This window comes from Motacilla alba, chromosome 4 (assembly GCF_015832195.1).
Source record: "Motacilla alba alba isolate MOTALB_02 chromosome 4, Motacilla_alba_V1.0_pri, whole genome shotgun sequence".
Lineage (NCBI taxonomy): Eukaryota > Metazoa > Chordata > Aves > Passeriformes > Motacillidae > Motacilla > Motacilla alba.
Window position 1 is genome coordinate 47,406,233 of NC_052019.1, and position 23,221 is coordinate 47,429,453.

Genomic DNA, 23,221 nt, shown 5'->3' on the forward strand with positions numbered 1-23,221 from the left:
ATTTGAGAATTTCATTTTTCAATATATTAATTTCCCATGTTGCCTACAATTGCACAGCCAATGCAAAACCAGCACCCTTGATTTCAAAGTAACACAAGGCAGTAGAGTACATAAAAGCAGACTGACTGTTTTGGCCACTATGGGAAGCAGGTTTATAACAAACAAGCTGCTGAGCACAGGTGTTTTATATCTAAAGGAATTAAATGAAATGTGAGTGCAAGGGAAGCACAGAGCATTATACTGGCAAACCCGGATGTGATTACTTTGACTGCTGCGCTGAGTTGTGTCTTCCTTCTTGATTTTTTCTCCTGATTTTGCCCCCTCTGTGAGCTTAGTTTTGCCATGTTTTGGCCCTTTGCACTGCACCGCATGGAATCCTGCTCCATTTTCTTGTAGTCACCCAATCTCCCAATTTTTTTTTTATTTCCCCTTCAATTGCATTTCCTTTGATGGTCTCTCCGTTCCCGAGTGTTTGTGAGTCCTTCTTTGCTGTTTCCAGGATTTCAATGGCGATCAATCTTGGCAAGCTTTGCTCCATATCTCTTCAGCTGATGCCATCCCATGCTTTTTGATGGCTTTCACTTCTGCCACGATTTTTTATTTTTTTTTTTAGTATCCTTACCTTGTCTCAGATATCTTCCCCACAAAGTTGTGTCCTCCTCTTTGATTTTTCTTCTGATGTTGCAAGATCTGTGAGCTTCGTTTTGGCATGTTTTGCTCCTTTGCACGGCACCTCATTGCCTCCCAGACCATTTTCTGGTAGGCTGTCCGTGTCCCAGTTTTCTGGGATTTTGGCGTTTTTTTCGGTTGCATTTCATTTGATCCTATCTCCTTTCCAGAGGCTTTGTAAGCCTTTCTTTTTGCGTTCGCAAGATTCCGTTTCCCTTCCCGAAAGGAAATGAAATTTCCTTTCGGGAAGGGAAACGGAATCTTGCGATTTCAATGGGGACCAATTGGGCTATCTTTGCTCCATGTCCCTGCACTTGATGCCATCCCATGCCTTTCGACGGCTTTCACTTTGGCCATGAATTTTTTGGCATGGTGCTGCGCTGCACCATGCATGGTCTTGGACCAACTTCAGTGCACACCCAACAATGAGCCACTTATTTCTAAGCAGATTCAATGCCCTCCGCTATTTTCTTTTAATTAGCTTCTGCAGACTTCAGCACTCAAGACTTTTTCTGCCTTTTTTGCCTATCACATAACTTAGATCAGGCAACGCTGAAGTTAAGTATTCAATACCACATTTACCCAGCTCTGAAAATCGAAAGCCAAGGACCAGAAATCAAGTAGAAAAATTAAACTCTTATCACCATAATATAAACAGTAGATCAGCTTTTATTTCCAGCAGTTGCAATCACACTATCATGTCAACCTCATAAGAGATTTCTATCACCTGAACACTTAGTGAACACTCATTCTGTTCACTTAGTCTGATTAATCAATAGCTGCCAAATTGAATTTTTTTAGCCCTCCTTTTCTACAACTTCCAACTTCATCTAAATCACAGTTTTGTCTTTATCTAACCTGATAAACAATTTCCATCACTATCACTTTACACAGGAACTCGGAAAAGAAAAAAAGGCTCTGAAAGAAAGGCAGAGGAAAGAAACAATGCAAGTGACAACCACAAGTATGGCAGAGTCAAAACTTATCAAAATACACACAGGAGCACCAAGGAAATACAACCAATTATTTGCTCTTCATGCTAAGGGCACTGCAGTTCAGCTTTCACATCCCAGCCATTGAAGGGTCTATCAGCCTCCACCCCCTCTGCAGGAAATTGCACTCCTGTTTGAAGCCGTGCAGAAAGGAGGAGCACAACACCTGAAACAGAGGAGCACCTCACCCCTCACTGCTGCATTTCCTGCAGGATGATCTAGGGGGTGGAACACGAGAGCTTCACTGCTCTGACCAAGTAGACTTGTGTACAGCTGCACATCTTCACAGGACAGGGAGAAGGCATAATAAAAATATGGCAATATGCATTACTTCACTTAATAAATACACATATATATCAAGTGCTGACGAGAATTTCAAGCAGTGAACTTTGCATCATTTTCCTAGAACAAGCAAGGTAAGAGAATGGAAAGTTACAGAAAAGCAGCCTTAGATTTTTTTTGGATAAAGACAACCTTTCCCAGCCAAAGAAAGTTAACCTGTATATGCTATAGGTTGCTAGCAAAAATTACAACTGTTTGTATTTGTCTTACTGAATATCATTTGTATTTTCTTCAAGAGCAGATACCAGTTTTCTGATGAACATATTTGGAAAGTGTGAGTACTGTTATTATCACTATAAATTAAGAGAGGTGGAAGAGGGCATTTTCTCTCAAGTGGCTCTGTTTGTTTCTTCACTGCTTACAGCTGTAAAGCTGGGATCAAAAAGCTGGAAGGGAAACACTAAAGCTATTCAGGAGATATGAATGCTGTGGGGAGAACACACGGTTGGCTCTTGTGCAGTCACTGCAATTTGATTGCTGATGATAGCAGCATAATTTAAAAAGTATCAGGTAGTCTTAACTTCTGAGTGATCTAAACCAAAGTATGGATTGTCACAGCAGCTGCAGTGCCACTGGAAAAGGACAAGCATCGAGACCCATCACACAGTCAGGGCTGAGCAGCTCTGCTGTGAGGCTGGGCTGATCTCCTGGATCAGTCCCAGGAACACAGCCTGATCCATGGAGCACATGAACAGACGAGATGTAAAGCCTGTTTATCAGAGCTTGTACTCAAAGAATGCCTTTCACCGGGAACATGAGCATACTTTACAGCCCAGATTCACACATCCTAGAAACACTTCCATCTCTGCAGGGAACTCCAACCTTCCCTCTGCCAACATTGTTACTTCTGTTACTATTCTAGAACAGGATTGAGAAAATGGACCACAGGCTGAACAGGGCAGGTGCTGTATTAAAGGGCTGTATTACAATAACATAGCTCACATCTATCCTGTGCCATTTGAATCTCCCCCCAGCAAAAGCAGACTCTGCATTCACTGCACACTTTCAAGTCTCATCCACACACTGAATCAGCACACAGCAAGAGCTGACCCCAGGAACAGCTCAAGGGTCTCACCATGCAGTAGAGCAGCAGCAGCCACCTGAACTGGTGCACATTTGGGGCACTACAGTCAGCTGGCATCTCAGAAACCTCATCTACATCTGCCAGGCAGCTTTGTCACCAACACCATGCAAGAATACTTCATCAATACTGTCCAAAGTGCTTCCTTTGATAACCTATCACATTTTTCCTTCCTCAGCATTTAGTGGCAAGTAAATAGTTTAGTTCAAGACTGAAGCCTCCAGCAATTTGCAAAGCATTCTTTTGATATTGTTAAACTATTTATTACCTAAAAAAACTGTTGCACATACATCTAACTGTTAGTTCACTGCACTGTTTTCTAAAAAGGTTTTGGACTGACTAAAACATGTGTAGAATAAAATCATAACTCCCACTCTAAAATGTCAGCCCAGAATAAGAGGAAAAAAAAAGAAGACAGAATTATATAAGAAATGATGCAAACTTTTCAGAGAAAACTGAAAAACACAACACACCTTTTCACATCAGTTTGAGAAGGATTAGTAAATCTGAAAATTAATATGTATCTATTTTTAAAGAAAATAACTCTGTCTAAAAATCAACATGTCATAAGAAATTTAGCAACATCTGAGTACATCCTTGGAGAAAAATCATTCTAAATATCACACCTTTCTACCATGCTTTTCTCAGCACTCAGAAAATACACAAATTTTCCTGTAGGCTGAGACAACTGCAAAGGCAATATAATTGAGATATATTTGTGTGTGAACATGTCTTAGCCATCAAAGTCTAAAAATCACATATTACAATTCTCCAAATGTTTATACTCTACGATCTTTATGCTATTACATGCTTTGGACATAACTTTTAAGAAAAAAAAAAAAAAACCCAAACAATGAAACTTGATAATCCAGTAAGAGAAACTTCATCTTTACTCCCACCCTTTAACAGTTTAACGCAACCTTGTTAGCTCGGGATTAGGAACACTAAAAGGAAAATGTATTAATTATGAGGTTTTTAATGAAACAAATATTATTTCACGAAACAAATCTGAAAATTGTGACTTTATAAAAAACAATAATCCTGACCATAAGGATTAAATAATTTGTTTCCAATTAAGGAGAGCAGGTAACTACATCCTACATATTAATCTCAATGACTTCTTCTGAATGAAAGCAATTTTTCCCCTGTGTCATCCCACTGCAGATGTCAATCTCTCTCCAAAGGTCAGTCCAAACATCAGACTTGCTGCAGCAGTAACAGACCTGGTATATGAGTTCATTAGTCTATAAACACAGGGGACACACACAGCATTGGCGAGGGTGGGTACAGAGATCAACAATACTTCCATGATATCAAAAATAAATTCTTTCTTACCTTGGTTGCAAGTTTTTCCGGTGTATCCTGCGTGACACTTACACTTGTTTGGCCCAATGCATTCACCATGTTTGCACCCTGGCTGGCATATAGCTGCAAACAGAGGAATACTCATTATCTTTCCACTCCAGTCACAGCTGACAGTGAAATGTCTTTGAAATTACTGAATATTTCTATCATTTGAATATTTGAATTATTTCAAATTACTTTGAAATAACAAACAGAACTACTGTCTATGCTATATTCAGAAAATAAATAGAAATCTCCAATAAATAATAGAAAGCCATTTTTTGGCACCTCTCTCAATATGATGCAAACAAAACTCATAAAACAAACTTTCAAAGCTTCAATTACAAATAACAAAAGCATTGTTTTTTGAATAAATATAAGAATTCATGCGCAAATATATTTTTGCTGGTGTAGGATTAGCCAACAGGAATATTTTCCTGTGTAACTGAAAAACATTTGACATATGAAAATTTTAAACAGCATTTCTGAGTCCTTTGCATTAGAAATGTTTTTCTATTATAAAACCTGCTTTTTAAACTAACTGGAAAAATGCAGTATTTACTACGCTCTAAGATGTTTTTGATCATTATATGACAAAGTGCGGATACACAATTCTGCTGAGCTCTCTGCTAAAGCAAGATAGACATAAAATAGACAGAAATCAGATGGTAGCATAACTTGAATACCCTGTAATCAGGATTTATCTATGTATCCCAGCTTAAGAAGTAACAGTGTGATTTGAAATTTGCAAGCAACTAACCAAATCCAGATGCAATATTAATCTGACAACAACGGGCTGTAGCATAAAACTGGATGTATCGAGGACATACTTGAACAGAAATCTCCCAGAATGACTCAAAAATGTAATTTGCCTTCTAGCCAAGCTGTTCAACAGAGTTAAATTAAACAAAATTTAAAAAGAAACAAGATATTTGTTTTGATTGTGGAAGAACTATCCAAATACATCTTTGATGTTCTGAAAATCTCCAAAGCATGCAGAACTGGAAATTCCCACAAATATATCCAGAAAAGTAAATATTAGCATAGAAGGAGTTTGCTCCAGTTTTAGGACTGCCTTTATTTAGGACTGTTTCAGGACTCCCATTATTATCAGGCATGTTTTTTGTTTAAGTGTAGTATAGATGTATAATCAGTGATCTATCCTGAGACAAATAAAAGTTTGTTTTAAATCTACAGCTCTACTCCTGATGGATCTTCCTGGTATGATGGTGAAGCCTCCTTCCACAGAACTGTTAGGAAGTATCTTAAAAGGCAACAGAAATGCAAGTTTTGTTGTTTGTTTTTCTTTCAACAAACACTGTCTGGAAACAAAGAAATGAGATTCATATTTAGAAACACCTCTCAATGCAAGTGTAAGGGAAAGAAGTTCCTCAGGCTACTAAAAGGGTATGCTTCAGGAAGTATGTCCTTGGCTAATGGACAGGTCTGACTGAAGAACAACTGATCCATGATGAGACACTTCTAGAACATTGTACGTGTTTTTTTAATCACTATGACCATAAACAGGAAAAAAGGATCTCCTTTGTTAAGAGTTCATTTAGATGCTGAGATTCTTATCTTCCTGGCATCACAGACCAGGTCTAATCAGAGGTGATGGTGACAAACTGAGAACTATGAAGACCAACTTAATGACTTCAAAGCAACCAGGATAAAACAAAAGTTGTGATCTAAACTACAGTAGAGAAAAAGAAATTACTATAAATATGCTTTGGAAACTTACTTGAATTTTCAACTGCGCTTTAGAGAAGATCTGTGTTGTAAAGTGGGATACACTTATTTAAACCTGTTCTTTTTAAGAAACAAGAAGTACCATGGGATCACTTTGGTGTAAAGTGTAACAGTTCAGTAACTGTTAGAAGAACCTGTGGCAACTTTAGTTTTAGCTGAATTTTTTATGCCTTGGTCCCTCCCTCAATTGCACAGATGGTACATTAGCAGCAGCTCAGATAGAGGAAAAAAAATCTCATACTTGAAGACAAAAATCTCTATTATTCCAAGGAAAGCTTCCAAATGACTAGCAAACCACTGTCCACAGAGTCAATCATCATAAAACACTAGGGGTTTTGCATATTAAGTGGGTATTTGGAAACCTTTGTTTGCTGCCAAACACAGTTCTTGTGGAAAACCTGTTTATTAGAGTACATTCTATGAACTTGGGCTACTTCAGCATTACAAGTCTTATTCAGACACAGCTGAAATTCAATACAATATTACAACTGAAGACTTTACACAGGAGAAAAATGCTTTGCAGTAGGCTTAGCAACATCTGTAGCTCAGCCAACACCACAGATAAATCTGATGGCATTTCCTATGAGGACTCAAGCCACCCACAGGATAAAACTTGTGCATTTTCCTATTAACTTTATCGGGGCTTTGCAGGGTGCTCAGGACTAAAGAATCAGATGGTTCAGCCAAGTCTGCATGCCTGGCTGGGGGCCCTACTGACCCCTACCAGAATGACCAGGCCCAGATGGGTGGGTCAGCTCCAGCCCTGCCATCTCCAGCATGAAAATCCTTATTCAAAGGAGAAGCTGCCCATACAAGGCAGTAAATCTACTCACTGACTCCCAATGAGCTCTATTTGAACGCTGGCAACAACCAGATGCAGGTACAAAAATAAGCTTAAGCCAGACTTTCAGCATTTCTTTTAATAGCAGACAACTATTTCAGCTGTTTGGAATGAGTCAGAGCAAACACTACATGTGCTGATGTGACTGGGTACCTTAATTCTCCACTCATCTTCCTGCAAAGCTCCAGATACAACAGAACAGAATACTTCAGTCACTCCATTCACACACAGACAAATTGAGTTTCTGCATTTTTTTTGAAAACAAGTAGACTCACAAGTAATGGAGAATAAAAAGTATCCCAATAACTACTTTTTGCCTCTTCCAAGTGACCCACATTTACAATGACTGAAATAACCCATGTCCCTGGATTTCAGCCTGTTATGTAACACTTCCCCACTAGGGAAGAAGGAAATGTAGACAGAAGGGTTACACCAAGCTGAGAAAGTCACTCTCTTAGGAACATAGGGCAGTGAAATCCAGAAGGGTCGGAAAAGGACTGCCAAAAATCAGTAAAAACTTTCTACTCTTTGTAATAGTAACTTCGGTAAACAAAAGTTAAAATTATACTGGCAGACACAAGTGCCACTCAAAATGAGATTGCTAATTTACTGTTGAATCGATATCAAAGCAGACCTACCACATCTCCAAGGATTACTCTCTGAAAGCTGTTAAGCTGCACTCCCATTGGGTAGGAATGTGGATTGACATGGACAGAAAAAAAATCCTAAGCACAGCAATTTTCATCTTTAGTCAAGTCTTGCTTTTTTATCTGTGCCATAGAATAAACTACAACTAAACTTTCCTTTTCACTTTATTGACCAATTCATTCAAGAGATAATCAGCAAAAAAACTCTGTTCTCATGATTATTCACTTCAGTTGGATCACTTTAAATGCTTTTTTCTTGGGTCAGACGTGAAGATTTGCTCTCAGTTCCCACTAACTACAAGGCGGTAGCCTAGGGCCTTTTATTTGGCCATAAATCTGAGTACCTATTTTCAAGGTTGGCAAGAACTACCTTTTTCCTCCAAAATAAGGTGACAAATACCACATTTTAAGTCTCACTTAAACATCAGGACAAATTAAACTTCCTGTAAAAATAACACGAGGAATTGAAATGTAAATGGGTGGTTTGGGTTTATTATGGGTTGTTTGTTTTTTTTCTTTTTTTCAAGTGTGGGAGAGTGGAAGAAAGAATTTCTGGTGAAATGCACATGCTGTGTTATGCTCGTGCAAAAGCCAGAAGCCACCAATCTTCCGAGCCACTGCTTGCTGTTGGTGGTACCCAAGCATTACTCAATCATTCTGAATTCTAATTTTTTAATTGTTGCACAAATACAACAAATGAAAAACACATTCAATAAATTCATTATGTGTCTGTAATGCTGAGGGATGTTTTCATTTCATCTATATTTTGCCACTGCACAGAGTTCCCTCACAAGTGCTTTGGAAGTGCACCTCAGACTTGGTCAGATGCTCTGCACTAAGCTGCCCACTTTTGAGAGCATGGGTGACTACCACATGCTGTCCCCTCTATTCCTTCTCTTCTAGAATTTTAACATTAATTATCTATTTATTGATTACTAAACACTGTTTGGTGGAGTCCTAACCAGAAGATTGCACTGCCTGGTTCCTACCTGACTGATTCCTCTTCATTTGTGGCCAACAATGGAAATCCCTGAGCTTCCTTAATGGACCATTCCTAGCAATTAAAATTCCCTTTGGTTTTCCAACACTCCTAGCTATGTTTTTCATTAAAGCAGCATGGAGTATAATTCTTACATTATTTTTCTCTGCTTTGCCTCCCAATTTCTGAACTTTTTTCATCTCTCTGAAGTTTAAAATTATGCACAGAAATACCTGCATCTGAAACAAACTATGCTAACCATCTGTCTGAATGGCCTTGTTTCTGCCCTCTCTTCCCAAGTAGAACATAGCCCCCCATTTATTCTGCCTCCAGATCCCAGCTCCTTAAAATTCAATTTGCACGGGCACAGCAAGTAATTTGTGCAGCAGCCCAGAAATGATTACACAGCGTATTCAGCTTCACAAAACTTCACTGGATCCACTCACACTGCTGATTGCAGAACACATTTCCCATCTTCAGATCGTTTCTTACATTCCCCCCAGTGCCAGCTTTCTTGCATGTAGGTGAAAGAAGCTTTCCTCTAGGCTGCCTCCTCCACAGGAACCTGGCTGCCTTCCTCCTGTGGTGCTCACAGACCACAATACCAAGCTCCATAATACTCCCTCAGAGTCTGCTGCAGCTCACATCCTCACATCTCTCTCTCTGTTTACTTTTTGCAATTCTTTGTAAATCATGCAATCACATAAACATGCTCAGGAAAATGAAACTGCCTGATTCACAGTAATTTTGACCTAGGACCCCAAAGGCATGAGCTAATTTGTAAAATAAATCATTGTAGGTCTTTCAGAGCTGCATATTTCTTTTTTGTTCAACTACATACTTCAATTACTCACAACTGCAAGAGAATGCATGAAGTTTATCCCACCTCAGAGTTACTAGAAGGTGGTAAAAACACATCATACCCATAACTCACACTTAGAGAATTACTTGTGAAAAAGTGACTTTGCTTCCCAAATAAGTGAATTAATAGTCACAGAATATATCTCTGCAGAGATTAATAAGCCTGACTAGGAAAACTGGGTATTAATTTTCAGATAATTTCATCTGCATAACACTTCTTACTTTTTTCTTTTTGGAAGATAATAAATGTCCTTGATCAGCTTCTGTAACTGGAAATTGACAATGCTGACAATGACATTAGCCAAAATTGTATTATCTAATGTCTGAATATTTTTTCCAGAAATTATTTGCCCTTATTTGTGACATTCATGTTGTCAAAATGTTCAAGTTTTTATCTGAAACATCCCATTAAGTAAGTGGCTCCTTATTTTTCATGCACAACTCCAACATTTGCCGGAGTAAATCAGTTTCTCGGTTTGCACTTTTGATTCTGGTAACAGCACATCAACATGACAAACTGCAACCAGTGTGGGCCATTCACTGCAGTGAATTCTTGGCTTGGCTGTGACTGCTGCCAAATGTATTTCTAAACCACACAGACAAATCCAGACCCTGGCCTATGAATGCCTTGCTATTCAGAACAGAACTACACAGCATGCATAACTTAAGCATGGGTAACACTGAAATCAATAGGATTTAATGAAGTCAGCAGAAGTTAATCTAATGCTTATACTCTTAAATACTTTTTCTTAAAAATCAGCAGAAATCTGATCTAACACATGCAAAATTAGAAAAGCATGAAATATTTCATGCTTTGTCAAGCTTCGTGTTTGCATTTGAAGTGGTTCACTAAAACTGCTTAAAGAATGGTGCTTATTGTCTCAAATGCCTGTTTGTTACCTGAACTTTTTTCTATGTGTTCATGGAATTCAACAGGTAGAAACAGGATAGCATGAGCGTCTCTATGTGGTGACAGAAGACAAACTGGGTCCTACTGATATTCTGTTTATTCGAATATAAAACATCCACTGGCTTCAGCAATGTAACTTCTGTATCACAGTAACAAAGCCGATTTCACAGAGAGATGAATGGCTGAGTGCTTTGCTCCTCCCTGTCTGAGACTCATGCCTCTGCCACAGGGAGTGCAAAAAGAATCACAGAATTACACAGAATCACAGAATCTCTAGGTTGGAAGAGACCTTCAAGATCATCAAGTCCAACCCGTGCCCCAACACCTCAACTAAACCATGGCACTGAGTGCCACATCCAATCTCTTTTTAAACACATCCAGAGATGGTGACTCCACCACTTCCCAGGCAGACCACTCCAGTACTTTATCACTCTTTCTGTAAAAACTTTCTCCTAATATCCAACCTATATTTCCCTTGGCACAGTTTAAGGCTGTGTCCTCTTGCTGCTGCCCGGATAAAGAGACCAATCCCCACCTGACCACAACCACCTTTCAGGGAGTTGCAGAGAGTGATACGGTCACCCCTGAGTCTCCTCTTCTCCAGGCTAAACACCCCCAGCTCCCTCAGTTGTTCCTCACAGGGCTTGTGTTCCAAGCCCCTCACCAGCCTGGTTGCCCTTCTCTGGATGCACTCCAGCATCTCAGCGTCCTTCCCAAACTGAGGGGCCCGGCACTGGACACAGCACTCAAGGTGTGGCCTCACCAGTGCCGAGTGCAGGGGAAGAATGACCTCCCTGCTCCTGCTGGCCACACTATTCCTGACACACAGGCCAGGATGCCATTGGCCTTCCTGGCCACCAAGGCACACTGCTGGCTCATGTTCAGCCGACTGTCAACCAGTACCCCCAGGTCCCTTCCTGCCTGGGCACTGTCCAGCCACACCATCCCCAGCCTATAACATTGCAGGGGGTTATTGTGGCCAAAATGCAGGACTCGGCACTTGGACTTAATAAACTTCATCCTATTGGATTCCACCCATCCATCCAACCATTCCAGGTCTCTCTGCAGAGCCCTCCTACACTCCACAAGAGATTGACACATGCTCCCAGCTTAGTGTCATCCCCAAATTTACTAATGAAAGACTCAATCCCCTCATCCATGTCATCAATAAAAATATTGAACAGAACAGGCCCCAGCCCAGACCCCTGAGGGACACCACTGGTGACAGGCCACCAGCTGGATGCAGCTCTGTTCCCCACCACTCTCTGGGCCCATCCAGCCAGTTCCTAACCCAGCACAGAGTGCTCCTGTCCAAGCCGTGGGCTGCAGCTTTTCCTGGAGTGTGCTGGGAGACAGTGCCAAAGGCCCTGCTGAAGTCCAAACAGAGAACAACCATACACAGCCTTTCCTGCATCCACCAGGGGGGTCACCTGGTCATAGAAGCAAACCAGGTTGGTCAGACATGACCTACCCCTCCTAAAGCCATGCTGGCTGGGTCTGATATCCTGGCCATCCTGTAAGCTCTGTGTGATGACACTCAGTATAAACTGTCCCATAACCTTACCAGGTACTGAGGTCAGGCTGACCGGTCTATAATAACCAGGATCCTCCTTCCCGCCCTTTTTGTGAACAGGCGTCACATTGGCCAGCTTCCAGTCCTCTGGAACCTCCCCAGTGAGCCAGGAACAAACAAGACACATCAATTCCTAAGCCACAGCAGCAGACTGCAGCCCTGGGTACCAAAGTAAACTATGTTGATTTCATTTTGCTATAACCTGCCAGGTTCTACACTGCTGGAGACCAAGGGCTGTAAATTTTCCCAGTTCTGGGAAGGAGAACCTGTAGTGGAAGTGCAAAGCAGGCAGAGGGGGGCAATAAGTGCCTCAGGCATCCCAAAATAACCCCTCACTGCACATGATTCAATGCCATGAAAGCAAATTAGCCTCCTAGGTCTGACAGCTTGTAAATGCATTGCTGGTAGTACAAACAATTTGCAGAAATGGAAAAATACTGCACAGGGCTTGAGAGTAAAATAAAGAAAAGGAGTGAAAAGGGAAAAAGCGTCGTATTTTAGAAAATAAGTATATCATTGTATAGGCATCTGGGATAAAATAGCCCTGTTCATTTTTTTCCCCCCTTGTCTTTCCCAAATCAAATGCTTAAAAAAATGAAAAACAAAAAATTACCTTCTTGTCACATATTAAAATTTTCATGTAAACTTATGACTTCAAGGCCATAACTCCAAGTCATAAACTTGCCAAAAGTATTTCAAGAAATATGTTCAGCTAACCTTTGGGCTGGCACCTTAGGCTGGCTATTCTCTGCCTTAAGACGTAGAAAGCTGCAAAACAAATATCCAAAAGAGAAATTCCAGCTTTTTTTTTTTTTCTCTGTAAGAAGGATGGACTTGGCTGTGGTTTTTATCAACTTGTTACATTCCTGGAGAATTACATACATTCAACACTCAGAGCTTTTCTGAAATAAAAAAAATTCTGGTATACATTTAAAAATGGAAATACCTTACATCAGTATTTCATAATGAGATTTAAAGAACACATTCTGATACATAAGAGTAATTAAATATAATGATGTGATGCTATTCTTATTCAATCAGCTAAGGAACTACACTTTGTCAAGCTTCATACAGCAAGTAGTTGTAAAAATTCTCACATTTCATGGTTCAGGTTCAACATTTCCATCAACAGAGCACAAATGCTTTTCTTAAAGACACAGTATCCTTTCATTTAAGTATATATTTTCATTCTAATGCTGTGTCTCCACAGCTCAAACACAAAGGCCTAGCATCTGGATGCTAATTTGAGAGCAATGAAAATTACACCCATTTATATGTATCTGAACATCTGCAACCAATAAACATGTTGGCACACAAATTTACTGGTCATTTTTATAACATTTTAAAACGTAATGTCATCTAAATTAAAAGTAATACTTACTTTAAAAGAAATCTTTTCAGCTCTTGCTACCGCATGAAACAAGATATGCAACAAAACTTAAGATGAAAACACAGGTATTTGTGTTTCAGGCTATTTGAAACCAATTTATTTGCCAACAAATTTAATGTTAGCAGCATGGTTTGTTAGGCTACACAGCCTTGTGATAGCAGGCTGGGACTTGAGCAACAGCAGCTCTTTGTATTTCAAGTAGTGTGTGACCAACACTAAAGGGTTTTCTATGACTGCAACTTATACTAGTTTAAATTTGTTTTAACTAGGAAGTCCCTTAGCCTTGGTTACAGTGAGACTCCTCAGGTTGTTGCTTTCAGAGAAGATGCAATTACGAATATACTACTGTTGCAATTGGTCAAATTGATTACTGATGACATTTCCGTAGAAAAAAGCAGGCTGCAAAGCTACTAATCTGCATATGAAGTGCATGAGGAATGCAGTAGGGAAATGGAAAAGGATACTGTATCTTTAACACAGTCAAGTCATGCTTTAAAGGCATAAAGGTTCTCAACTGGGAAAAAAAATTTGAATAAAAATAGCAAAACCTCATTTTTATTCTTGAATAGCAGTGTAAAGCAGTATTGCAATTCTGTATAAAATGCCTTTTCTTTGAAAAGTACCAGGGATGCACAAAAATATCAGTCATTTTATAAGAAGCAGACATGCCCCATATCAGTATTTATTTAACACTGCCAAGACAATGCACTAATTCAGACTGTGATTTTGCAGCCCCAAATTCAGTAGCAAAGCTCTTAGTGACTTTAGGGATGTTTCTGCTAGTGGATCAGCCTCCTAGTAACTGGTATTTTCACAGGTCATATTGACACAATCATAGTTTTATTTTTGTGCATCTTGGACTATACAGAATTGCCATTTCCACTGAAAGCAATGTTACGTGCAGGAAACAGAAATCCTAAGCTGCCCGTGGCCTCCTCTCCCATTGATGTGTTGGATGATTTATATGGGTAAACTCCCATCAACCTCATTTTTACCAATACAAAATCTCCTTCTAAGCATCAATGAGAGCCCAGCCACTGCTTCCTCCCCCTCCCACCACCTCACACGGCTGTAAGAGATTGCACAGAACAGGTACACAGCCTTTGAGCTCATTAGGACAGCAGCAGCAGCACAGACACTGCAAGAGCCTTCCCAAGGCTTGAGAGAAGGCAGCAGCATGCACAGTTCCCAGCAAAGCACTCAGTTATGCCTGCATCTGCTATACATCAACTTATACAAGCTCATCTCTCTTGCAAGTCCTCTTTAGAACTTCCTGAAATCATATGCTTTCTAACAGGTTTGGCTAAATCTAAATGCCAGCCTGACATCCTTCAATTAACACTTTTTTAATGATGCTAAGCTAAGGGGAGGTGTAAACTGATGGTTTGACTTTATACACCCTTGACTGTCCTGTCCCTAGGCCTTGAAGCCATTTGTGGTGGGAAACTACTTTCTTGACCTACTCTGGGTTTGCTTCCCAGGTAAAACACTCTAACCTCAGCACAGGGAGATAATCAGATGGAGTTACAACTGATGGGCTCTCTGAAAGAGCACACTCATCTTCACCACCCCTTCTTGAGATAAACTGCATGGATTTTCTTACTGTTTAAGGAGAACTACACATAGAAATGGGTGAAGTCATCAAATATCCCTGCTTATCAAACCCACGCTCAGTTAAATTTTATTCCTGTTAAGCATCTTCTGTTGGTCAAACTTTCTATCCATCAGACAAAATCTGCTGACTCCAACAGTCACACACACTCCAGTCAGCAGAGGGTCTGACAGTAGATCTGCATTTGCTTATAGAAGCTGCAGATGTGGTCTTCTCTTCTGTATCTATGTTAACACAGCCAAAGGAAACATTTTTGCCATCATCTCTAGCAAAGGAGTTGTCCAAACTGTAATGCAGAATGAGAATCCAAGCCACTTCATATTACTTTCTTTTAAAGATCCTGCTGAACTTTTAAAATCTATGTTAAAATATTATCCCTTTTCACAGTTTTTTGCTGTTAAACTGCAGCTAAAATTTTGAAACAATTTTCACATCTGTAGTGTACCTTGACTACATATAAGTGGTGTACAAATCAATTACAAACAGACACGCAGCCAGGTTCAAAGCAGGTGTATTTTGCTCTTGAAAGATACACACACAGGCAGAAACCATTTTTATAGCTTATGAAAGAACTACAGAGATATTTGTAAGCCATCTAAAAAAGAGGCAGACAGACCATTAGTTTTAAGAACAGTTTTGAGGGAACCTAGATAGATGAGTGGCAAAAATACCCACAAGGAATTATTTTTTGCATTTGTGCAAGACGTGTGCAAGAACATGTGTCCTGACTTGGTTTTCCCTGTGTCTTTTAAAACCCCTTGAATGGGCTCTGGGTTAGGACAACACATTCAGTACCACAGATGCTGTTGCCTTACAATGCAAAAGCATTTAGGAATTAAAAATGCACTACTGATACCTGCTTTCACCAAAAATACTGTGTCACAAGAAGTCACCTCCCCTGCTCTGAAAAAAGAAATCCAGAAGCAACTCCTTCTACCTTCACTTTTGCTCTGGGTTATAGTTCAGCTGTGTGCACAACAGTAAGACAAAGCAAGACAACAACAATCCTATTTTTACACATATTTCATCAGGTACTTTATCAACATACCATCTTTCAGAGAGGTAGGCTTTTGTGTGATTATTCCCACTTACAGCTATTACTCCCACTCCTACTAATTAAAGTGCAAGTAAATCCCGCAGGCTGGGCAACAACATGGGATTTTTGGACTAATTTCAAGTGGGATATTTAAGATCTGACTTTAGAGCATCGATGCAGTGAGTTCCTCAGTGTAAAAATCCAACCCTATCAATGATGAGGGCACGACATGGGAGCTAATAGTTGGTGTTCAAACATAATTTCTGTTGCTTCCAAATTAGCCTTTCTACACACTAGGTTGAATTAATTAATATTTTACATACCAAATCAAAAGCTAAGAAAAGCTACTTAGTTATGTTAATGATGGAAGATACGCACAGTTCTAAATCTAAGCCACTAAACAAGCGTGGATGGATTTTCAATTTACAAGGACTAAGAAATGCCAACAAATTTGAGTTACATTTGTTCAGACCTTTTGAAAACATGCCTATATTTTTATCAATCTCAAAATGCATTTAGCTGCCTAAACATGGATCTCACTTGGGTGTTCAAAATCTTCCAGAAAGAAAAAGAAAAAAAATCCAACCTGTTCCAAAGTTCTTGATCCTTTCAGTTTGAAGGACACCTTCTAAGCACATTTAGTGGAATTTGAAAGGGCATTTGGGAATGGAATTTCATGTCACTGCAGAGAGAATATTTCTACTGGCTGAGATGTTACAGCTGACACTGACAGGCTCTGGAAGCAAGCTTACAGACAGATCAGACCTACATGCACAAGTCCTGATTAGTGTAAAGAAGAGACATAGGATGTTGTAAAGAAAGAAGTGTAAATTAAAGGAGGGCCCTATTTCAACTTCTTCCTACATGTTTATAAAAGCAGAAGACAGCTGAGTTATGCTGAGTGGTGTTGCTAAGCAGCACTAAGCATGATTATGCTCCACGTGCACTCCTTTGCCAGTCAAAGGGACATAAAAGGAATAACTCCACACTTCACAAAACCAAGTTTAGCTAACACAGTTCAGATTCCATTTGCAACTCTCTGAATGGATTATGGATGGAAGATTAGGAGTCACCAAGGCTTAAGGCCTTAATGACACTTACAAGCTACACCACACTCCTGCTCTGCTAGAGCTGACCTATCCAGGCTTAAGCATTTGTCACAATTAAACCATTACCTTAAATCACACTGCTGGTTTAAATAAATGTATTTTTTTTCTCAATAGCTGTGGGCAGAGGGCATGCCCACACGTGCTTGGTGGAGCAGCTCAGCTGGACAGCAGAAAACATATCCAGGTATATCAGTGACCACATGCCCTTGGCTCATCCCAGTTCAGAGGTCTCTGCAAACCGGGACCACCCTATGATGTATCCGTGTGCTTGCTCCACTCTGGCTCTAGCATGGCTCTCACCTTACATTTGTTGTCAGAAGGATAAATTTAGAGATAATTAGTGCCCGTGTGGTAAATTATGCATGAGTAAGCAGGTGAGAGTCCAAAGGTGCTGTAGCAGTTGCAGGCGCACCAAAGATGGCTCAAGTAGGTTTGAAAAACAGCAGCTCCAACTCACTTATAAAGGGCTCAGCATTATTGCCTAAATATTTGAAGCTTCTTTTTTGGACACATTTATAAATTGGGTCTCACTAATAATTTTTAAGCCTGACTCTATACTTGTTTTCCTTGCGCAAACAAAACTTACACTAAAACACCAACGAAAATGTACATCTAGTAGAGAAAGTCTGACATCTATTTATGCCACTCATTTTGGGGACAGGGCTAAGAGCTTTACCTTTGACCAGAGAGAAAGCAGAAGAAATAATCGTGTACTTGGCTTTTTGGAAAATTTTCAGTGATATTTCTTTGTACAGTAAAATACCAAGTTTACCTTTGAGGCCAGGAATCTTGCCTTCTGTGCCAGGTTAATCCTACATACTGGGTGCCACATTCCCAAGATGCAGAGTTGACTACAGATTTTCTATTTAGCTGCAAGCACCAGAGAGATTCACTTTCATTTAGTGTAATCTCCTGCTTTGTGATATGTCTGGAATTTTCACCACCCGCAACTGAGGCAGATTTTCGTGTTTACTTCTGCCAATATTTTGTCTCCCATTTAGAACAGAGAAGGGGCTGCTGATGGTTTCAGTAAAATTTTCACCTAAATATCTGAGACTCTTCTGACTCAGCAATTCAAAAATTATCAATACGTTGAGGAAAAAAAAAAAAGGGGGGAAATGTTTTTTTGACACCTAAGTGATAATTGTATTCTTTTGAAAGTCTGGTCCCAATTACTGGAGGTGATCCCAGAAAATACCTATCTCCATGTCTTCTAAATGTGCATGGGGACAAATTTGTGGATAATGGACTAAAATGCAGTGGAAGGAGGTGAGAATTCACCTACCTTTAGCCTTAAGGAAAGGAAAAAAGCATTTATAGTATCTGGAAAAGCTAGCACTAAAAATTAACTGACTGACAGAATTCAAAGAACAACAAATAAATTATACTTTCCGTGTAATATTACTTTTGTCTCATTTCCAATTTTTAATTATGAATCTTTTGATAGTATAAATTTATAAAATGTCTGTCTCCCAATATCATAAAAATGCAAACACAAATCAGATTTGGTAATAATGAGAAACTGACTTCCACCTAAATATGAGCTGCAATTTATGGAAGCCAATATGGAAGCCAATTTGTCTAAGAAAAGTGACATAGTAGTCTGGACTCTTTTGGTTTTTGTTTGGTTTTTTTTAAACAAAGCAAATTATTGATATTTGCCAGTTAAGCCTTCATAGCCTCAAACATTTAAACACACAATGATTTTCAAATAAAACTGCATCACAAAAGGTGGACATAGATCCTATTGCCTCTGGGGTAGCCTCAACCAACCCACTAAATATTCTTCTTCCATCTTCATAAATATTCATGCCAAGGAAAGACTACTTGTAACCAATTAGAGCCCTAAAAATCAAAATTATTTATGGTATGGCCTGAGAGGTATCATCCTGAGAACTCTGCATCAAAGAAACAGTATCAGGGATGTTGTTTTCCAGAAGTACTTTCCAGTTTTTTACTAGTCATCTTATGTATCTGTTAAACCTTGTGGGCTTCTAACATATTTGGGAAGAGAGAAACCAGTCTTGCTGCTTACAGATTTGAACAAAACCTTTGCTGAGAGTTGCATCCCCAATGCTTTTCCTATCTTTTGCCAAATATTTGCCCTGTGGACTAGGAACTTACAGCATTTAACACCTGCTTTATTTAGAAAATGCCTTGACAGAAAATTATCTCATCCACATATGTTTGTGTCTAAATAAAAGAAATAAAATAAAAAAGCTAAGGACCAGTGTTTATAGGCTTGCTCCTGCAAAAACTTCAGGGTGTTCCTCATGTATGAGTGTTAAACACGTGAGCAAGCATCCCCAGTATCAAAGGCTGCAATTTTAACAAGCTGAGGTCTCTACGTCACTCCTAACAATTTTAATTTCTACACAGTACTAGCTGCCTCCACAGAATTCCTATTGAGGGTGTAGTTAATGATGAAGACTTATCTACGAGTTTATCCTGCAGTCATATCAAAGAGTCTAGGTAGATGTGAGAATCTCAGAGATGTTTCTCTTCACGTGTGACCCAGTAAAAGGATGCTGTCAGGCAGATTTATTCCTTAGTTTAGGTTTACTGAAAGAATGCTCGAGCTTAATATTATTGGAACATTTCCATCAATTTTCCTAAGTGAAATATCAGTAATTTTGGTTTCCTTCTTGGATGAAAATATTATCATCCTGCAGTGCCTGTAACATGACACAGTGTAGTTACACCAGGTTGTAAGACCAGAGCCTGAAACAAAGTAGAAACCAAAAAGAAATTTCCAAGTTCTCATTGCCCTAACTCCATTTTACCTTATTTGACTGCAATAATTTTTAGCACTGTTACAAAAAGACAGAACTTTAACATGACAGCATCCTTCTAAGTCTGGCAGGCGCACACGTGCAAAAGCCTAGCCCTGCCTTGTAAGGATGCATGTGAACACGTGAAAGACAGGACTAGGTGTGTACAAGCCTTCTATACAAGTGACTAGAAGCCCCAGCAGCAGTGATACTCACGTTGACACTGTCCCCAGGCCACTCGGGCCCAGCCCCAGCAGCAGTCAATTCTGCTTCCAAACCGACACAGTCCTGCAGACGAGACCATTTGTCTGGGCCACCTGTACAAGACAGTTCAACAAAGTCTGGTGAAACATTTCAAAAGTAGCTCAAATCAACCTAGAGTAAAAAAAGAAAAAAAAAAATCTACCAACCAACCAAAAAAACTCCAAAAGACAAAGAACAGCAAAACCCTCTCCTGCACAGACATATATAATTTTTTTTTTTTTTTTGAAGACAGTAACTGCTCTCAGCTGAGCCTAGGATATTTTTATCATGAATACTTTGTTTAGTTCAAAAAAATGCAAATGACAATAGGCGAAGAGGGAAAATGATAGTTAGGATAACTGAGCAAAGGCTGAAAAATGCTTCGCAGTATGCTCACTACTGCCACTCCCAGGCTGGCACTGAACAGAAGTTCAGAAGTCTGAAACAGAATCTATAGTATGGAATAAAGGCCATCATAAAGTTTAGGCATTGTTTTAGTTCACAATATAAGGTAAGAATTTCTCACTGACACATTAAAAGGAAAAAAAAAAAACCAAAGAAAGCTTCTTCGACTGTTAAACAGAAATTAAATATAAAAGGAGAGCCGTGGTCTTCTCTTGTTACAAGGAAAGATACCACGGCGTCACGCAGTTATAAACTATTGATATGAATCAGTAATGTCTGTAAACGACAGGCTGAAACCCCGTGAGCGCTGCATTTCAACAGATCCTACTAAAAAAAAAAAAAAAAAAAAAAAAAAGAAGAAGAATCAAAGAATCCCTGGGGAGGGCGGGGGTCGCGCTGGCCGCTTGTCCCGCACGGCGCACTGCCCGTTCCCTGCAGCTCCCTGTCGCCGGTCGCGACACTCGACACGACAGGACGCGACACGGCCCGCGGGCACACGCGCCCCGAGCTTCGTGTCAGAACTTGAGCCGCGATCTCCGCCGCCCCACGCTGGGAGTGCCTCCGGGCGTCAATAAGCTAATTTTATCTCTAGAGCACGCGACGCGCTTTGTTTTTATTTCTCGCGGGACGCAGCCCCGCCAGAGCAATAAACTTATCTTGTACCTGAGCCCGTGTTTGGCTGCCGAGCGAGGCGCGGCGCTGGGCAGGGCGGGCGGCTCGGGGGCCGCAGCTCCGTGCGGGAGCCCCGGGAGCGGCACCGGCGGCCCCGCGCCTCCACCTGCGGCCCGCCCGCCCCGCGCATCGCCACACGCGTCCCGCCGAGGGCTCCGGCCGCCCCCGCCTCGCCGGGAGCCAGCCCCGGGGCTACAGCAGCGCCCGCGTCAAAAAGGGGAGAGCCCGGGCTACCTCCGCTCTCCCCGAGGGAACGCCGACTTCGCCTTGCCCGGCCGGTCCCGGCCGCCGCCCCCGCTCTCCCCGCGCCTACCTTCTGTCAAATTCCCCGGCCGCCCCCAGCGAGAGGCAGGACGCCAGGAGCAGCCGCAGGGAGAGCTCCATGGCCGGCGGGGGCTCCGCGATCCGGCTGCCGCCCAGGCCGGCCGCGCTGCCACAGCTCCGAGGCGGCGGCGAGCTCGGCGCCCTCCCTTTCCCTCTGTTTCTCCCTCTCCCGGTCCCTAGCCGCCCGCCTGGCTGCCAGGCGGAGGAGGCGCGGCGCGGGGAGCGGCAGCGCCGCCCGACCCCGGCAGAGGCGCCCGCGGCCCGCCCGGAGCCGCCTCCCCCTGCCAGGGGCACCTGGCGTGCGTGGGACACCTGGGGCGGGAGAGAGCGGCAAGGAGCCCCAGCTGCTGCGCACAGCGGGGCACAAACTGCGATCTGGGGGCACTGAGAAGGGTGGGCTTCCTTGTCATGAGCTTTTGTATCTTGAACTTCCTGAAGGAAGATGGTTACGCCCTCCTCTCTGCAAAGCTCCCGTCTAAAGCCAAGAGCGTTACGATTTGGCCTTATTTTACCAACGAAACCTCCCCAACAACAAAGCTTTTTTAAAACACTTACGAGGTGTATGTGGTTTCTTCCGTCTCAAATGCTCTTACTAATAGCTCTCAGGTGTGACATCAGGTGTGCAGCCCTTGTCCAGAAGAACAAGTGACAAGTTTAAACACTAACCACACAGAATGCAATGTGCTTGCACCACTACCGACAGCAATGACTGCATCTGTACTCACCACTAACATGTTAAAATACAGCCCTTATTTTTGTTTGGTTTCTATGAACTACAGGTTTGGGACTTACCAAAGGACACTTCTGACAGCAGCCTGTCACCAGTTTAGGGTCAGAGCTGTTCTGAGCGCTCTCTGATTACAGACGGGGTCAAGCACTGGGACTGGGTTGCAGCATATGTTTAAATTGTGCCTACATCAAGGCTAAAGCTCATCAGCTGTTCCTACAGGAGTCTGGCTGTAGCTTAGAAGCAGAAAACAAGGATTTTCCCTGGATTGTGCTATAACACAAAGCCAAACCCTTCAGAAAGCAGCTGGATGCCAACCACGACTAAAAGTTTCAGATTTCAGCTGGTAGTTCTATGCAGAGCACTTTCTAGCCTCAAAACACTTCACAAATAATTCAAGTTATACTGCACAAAGGTGGCCATTTTTCGCACAAGACACAGATTGTGCTAGTAAGCCTTCCAAAATTACACCTTTCCTCAGAATGATTTTAGCACTTTCTGCTCACATTTGAGCAGAAGATCCCCTGTGATGCTCCTTCCCCTTTTTTTTCATCTTTTTGTGACCACACAATCCCCATGACACACTTTCTGTCGACAGCATCAGCCCAGAGCTCTTCAGACACAGAGAAAAAAGAAAAAAACTGTAGAAGCTACAAGGGGATGATTCTGCAAGGTGCTTGTACCTGTGCTCAGATAACATGCAAGCCCCCCTAGAGGACTCAGATATACCAACTGCACTGAGGATCAAACCTGGTTCCCTCCATTCACATGAGAAGCTGATAGGCAAGCAGTGGATGCGGTGACTCCGTGCTGTTTGGGAAAGACAGAAAAGCATCTGGCTTGTGTTAGATCCTTGCTGAAATATAGAGCTGATTGCCAGCTCTTGACTGATTGATAATTGTTTTCCTTCCCTTGGATGTGTGATGTGGTGTAACAGACCATGC

General features: G+C 41.3%; 1 protein-coding gene across 4 annotated transcripts in view; it reads right to left on the minus strand.

The window, feature by feature from the left end:
- NPNT (nephronectin) overlaps positions 1–21,892 on the minus strand; it is a 49,597-nt gene extending 27,705 nt beyond the window's left edge. The window contains exons 1-4 of one of the 4 annotated variants that reach the window (XM_038135887.1): positions 21,540–21,892; positions 20,123–20,223; positions 12,706–12,756; positions 4,420–4,512 (exon numbers count right to left, since the gene is read on the minus strand). In XM_038135887.1, coding sequence (XP_037991815.1) covers positions 4,420–4,512; positions 12,706–12,756; positions 20,123–20,223; positions 21,540–21,610 — 316 coding nt within the window. In that variant the 5' untranslated portion in view covers positions 21,611–21,892. The remainder of the gene's footprint in view (positions 1–4,419; positions 4,513–12,705; positions 12,757–20,122; positions 20,224–21,539) is intronic. The other 3 variants (XM_038135884.1, XM_038135888.1, XM_038135886.1) reach the window with 3 other exon arrangements.
- Positions 21,893–23,221: the final 1,329 nt, after the last annotated feature.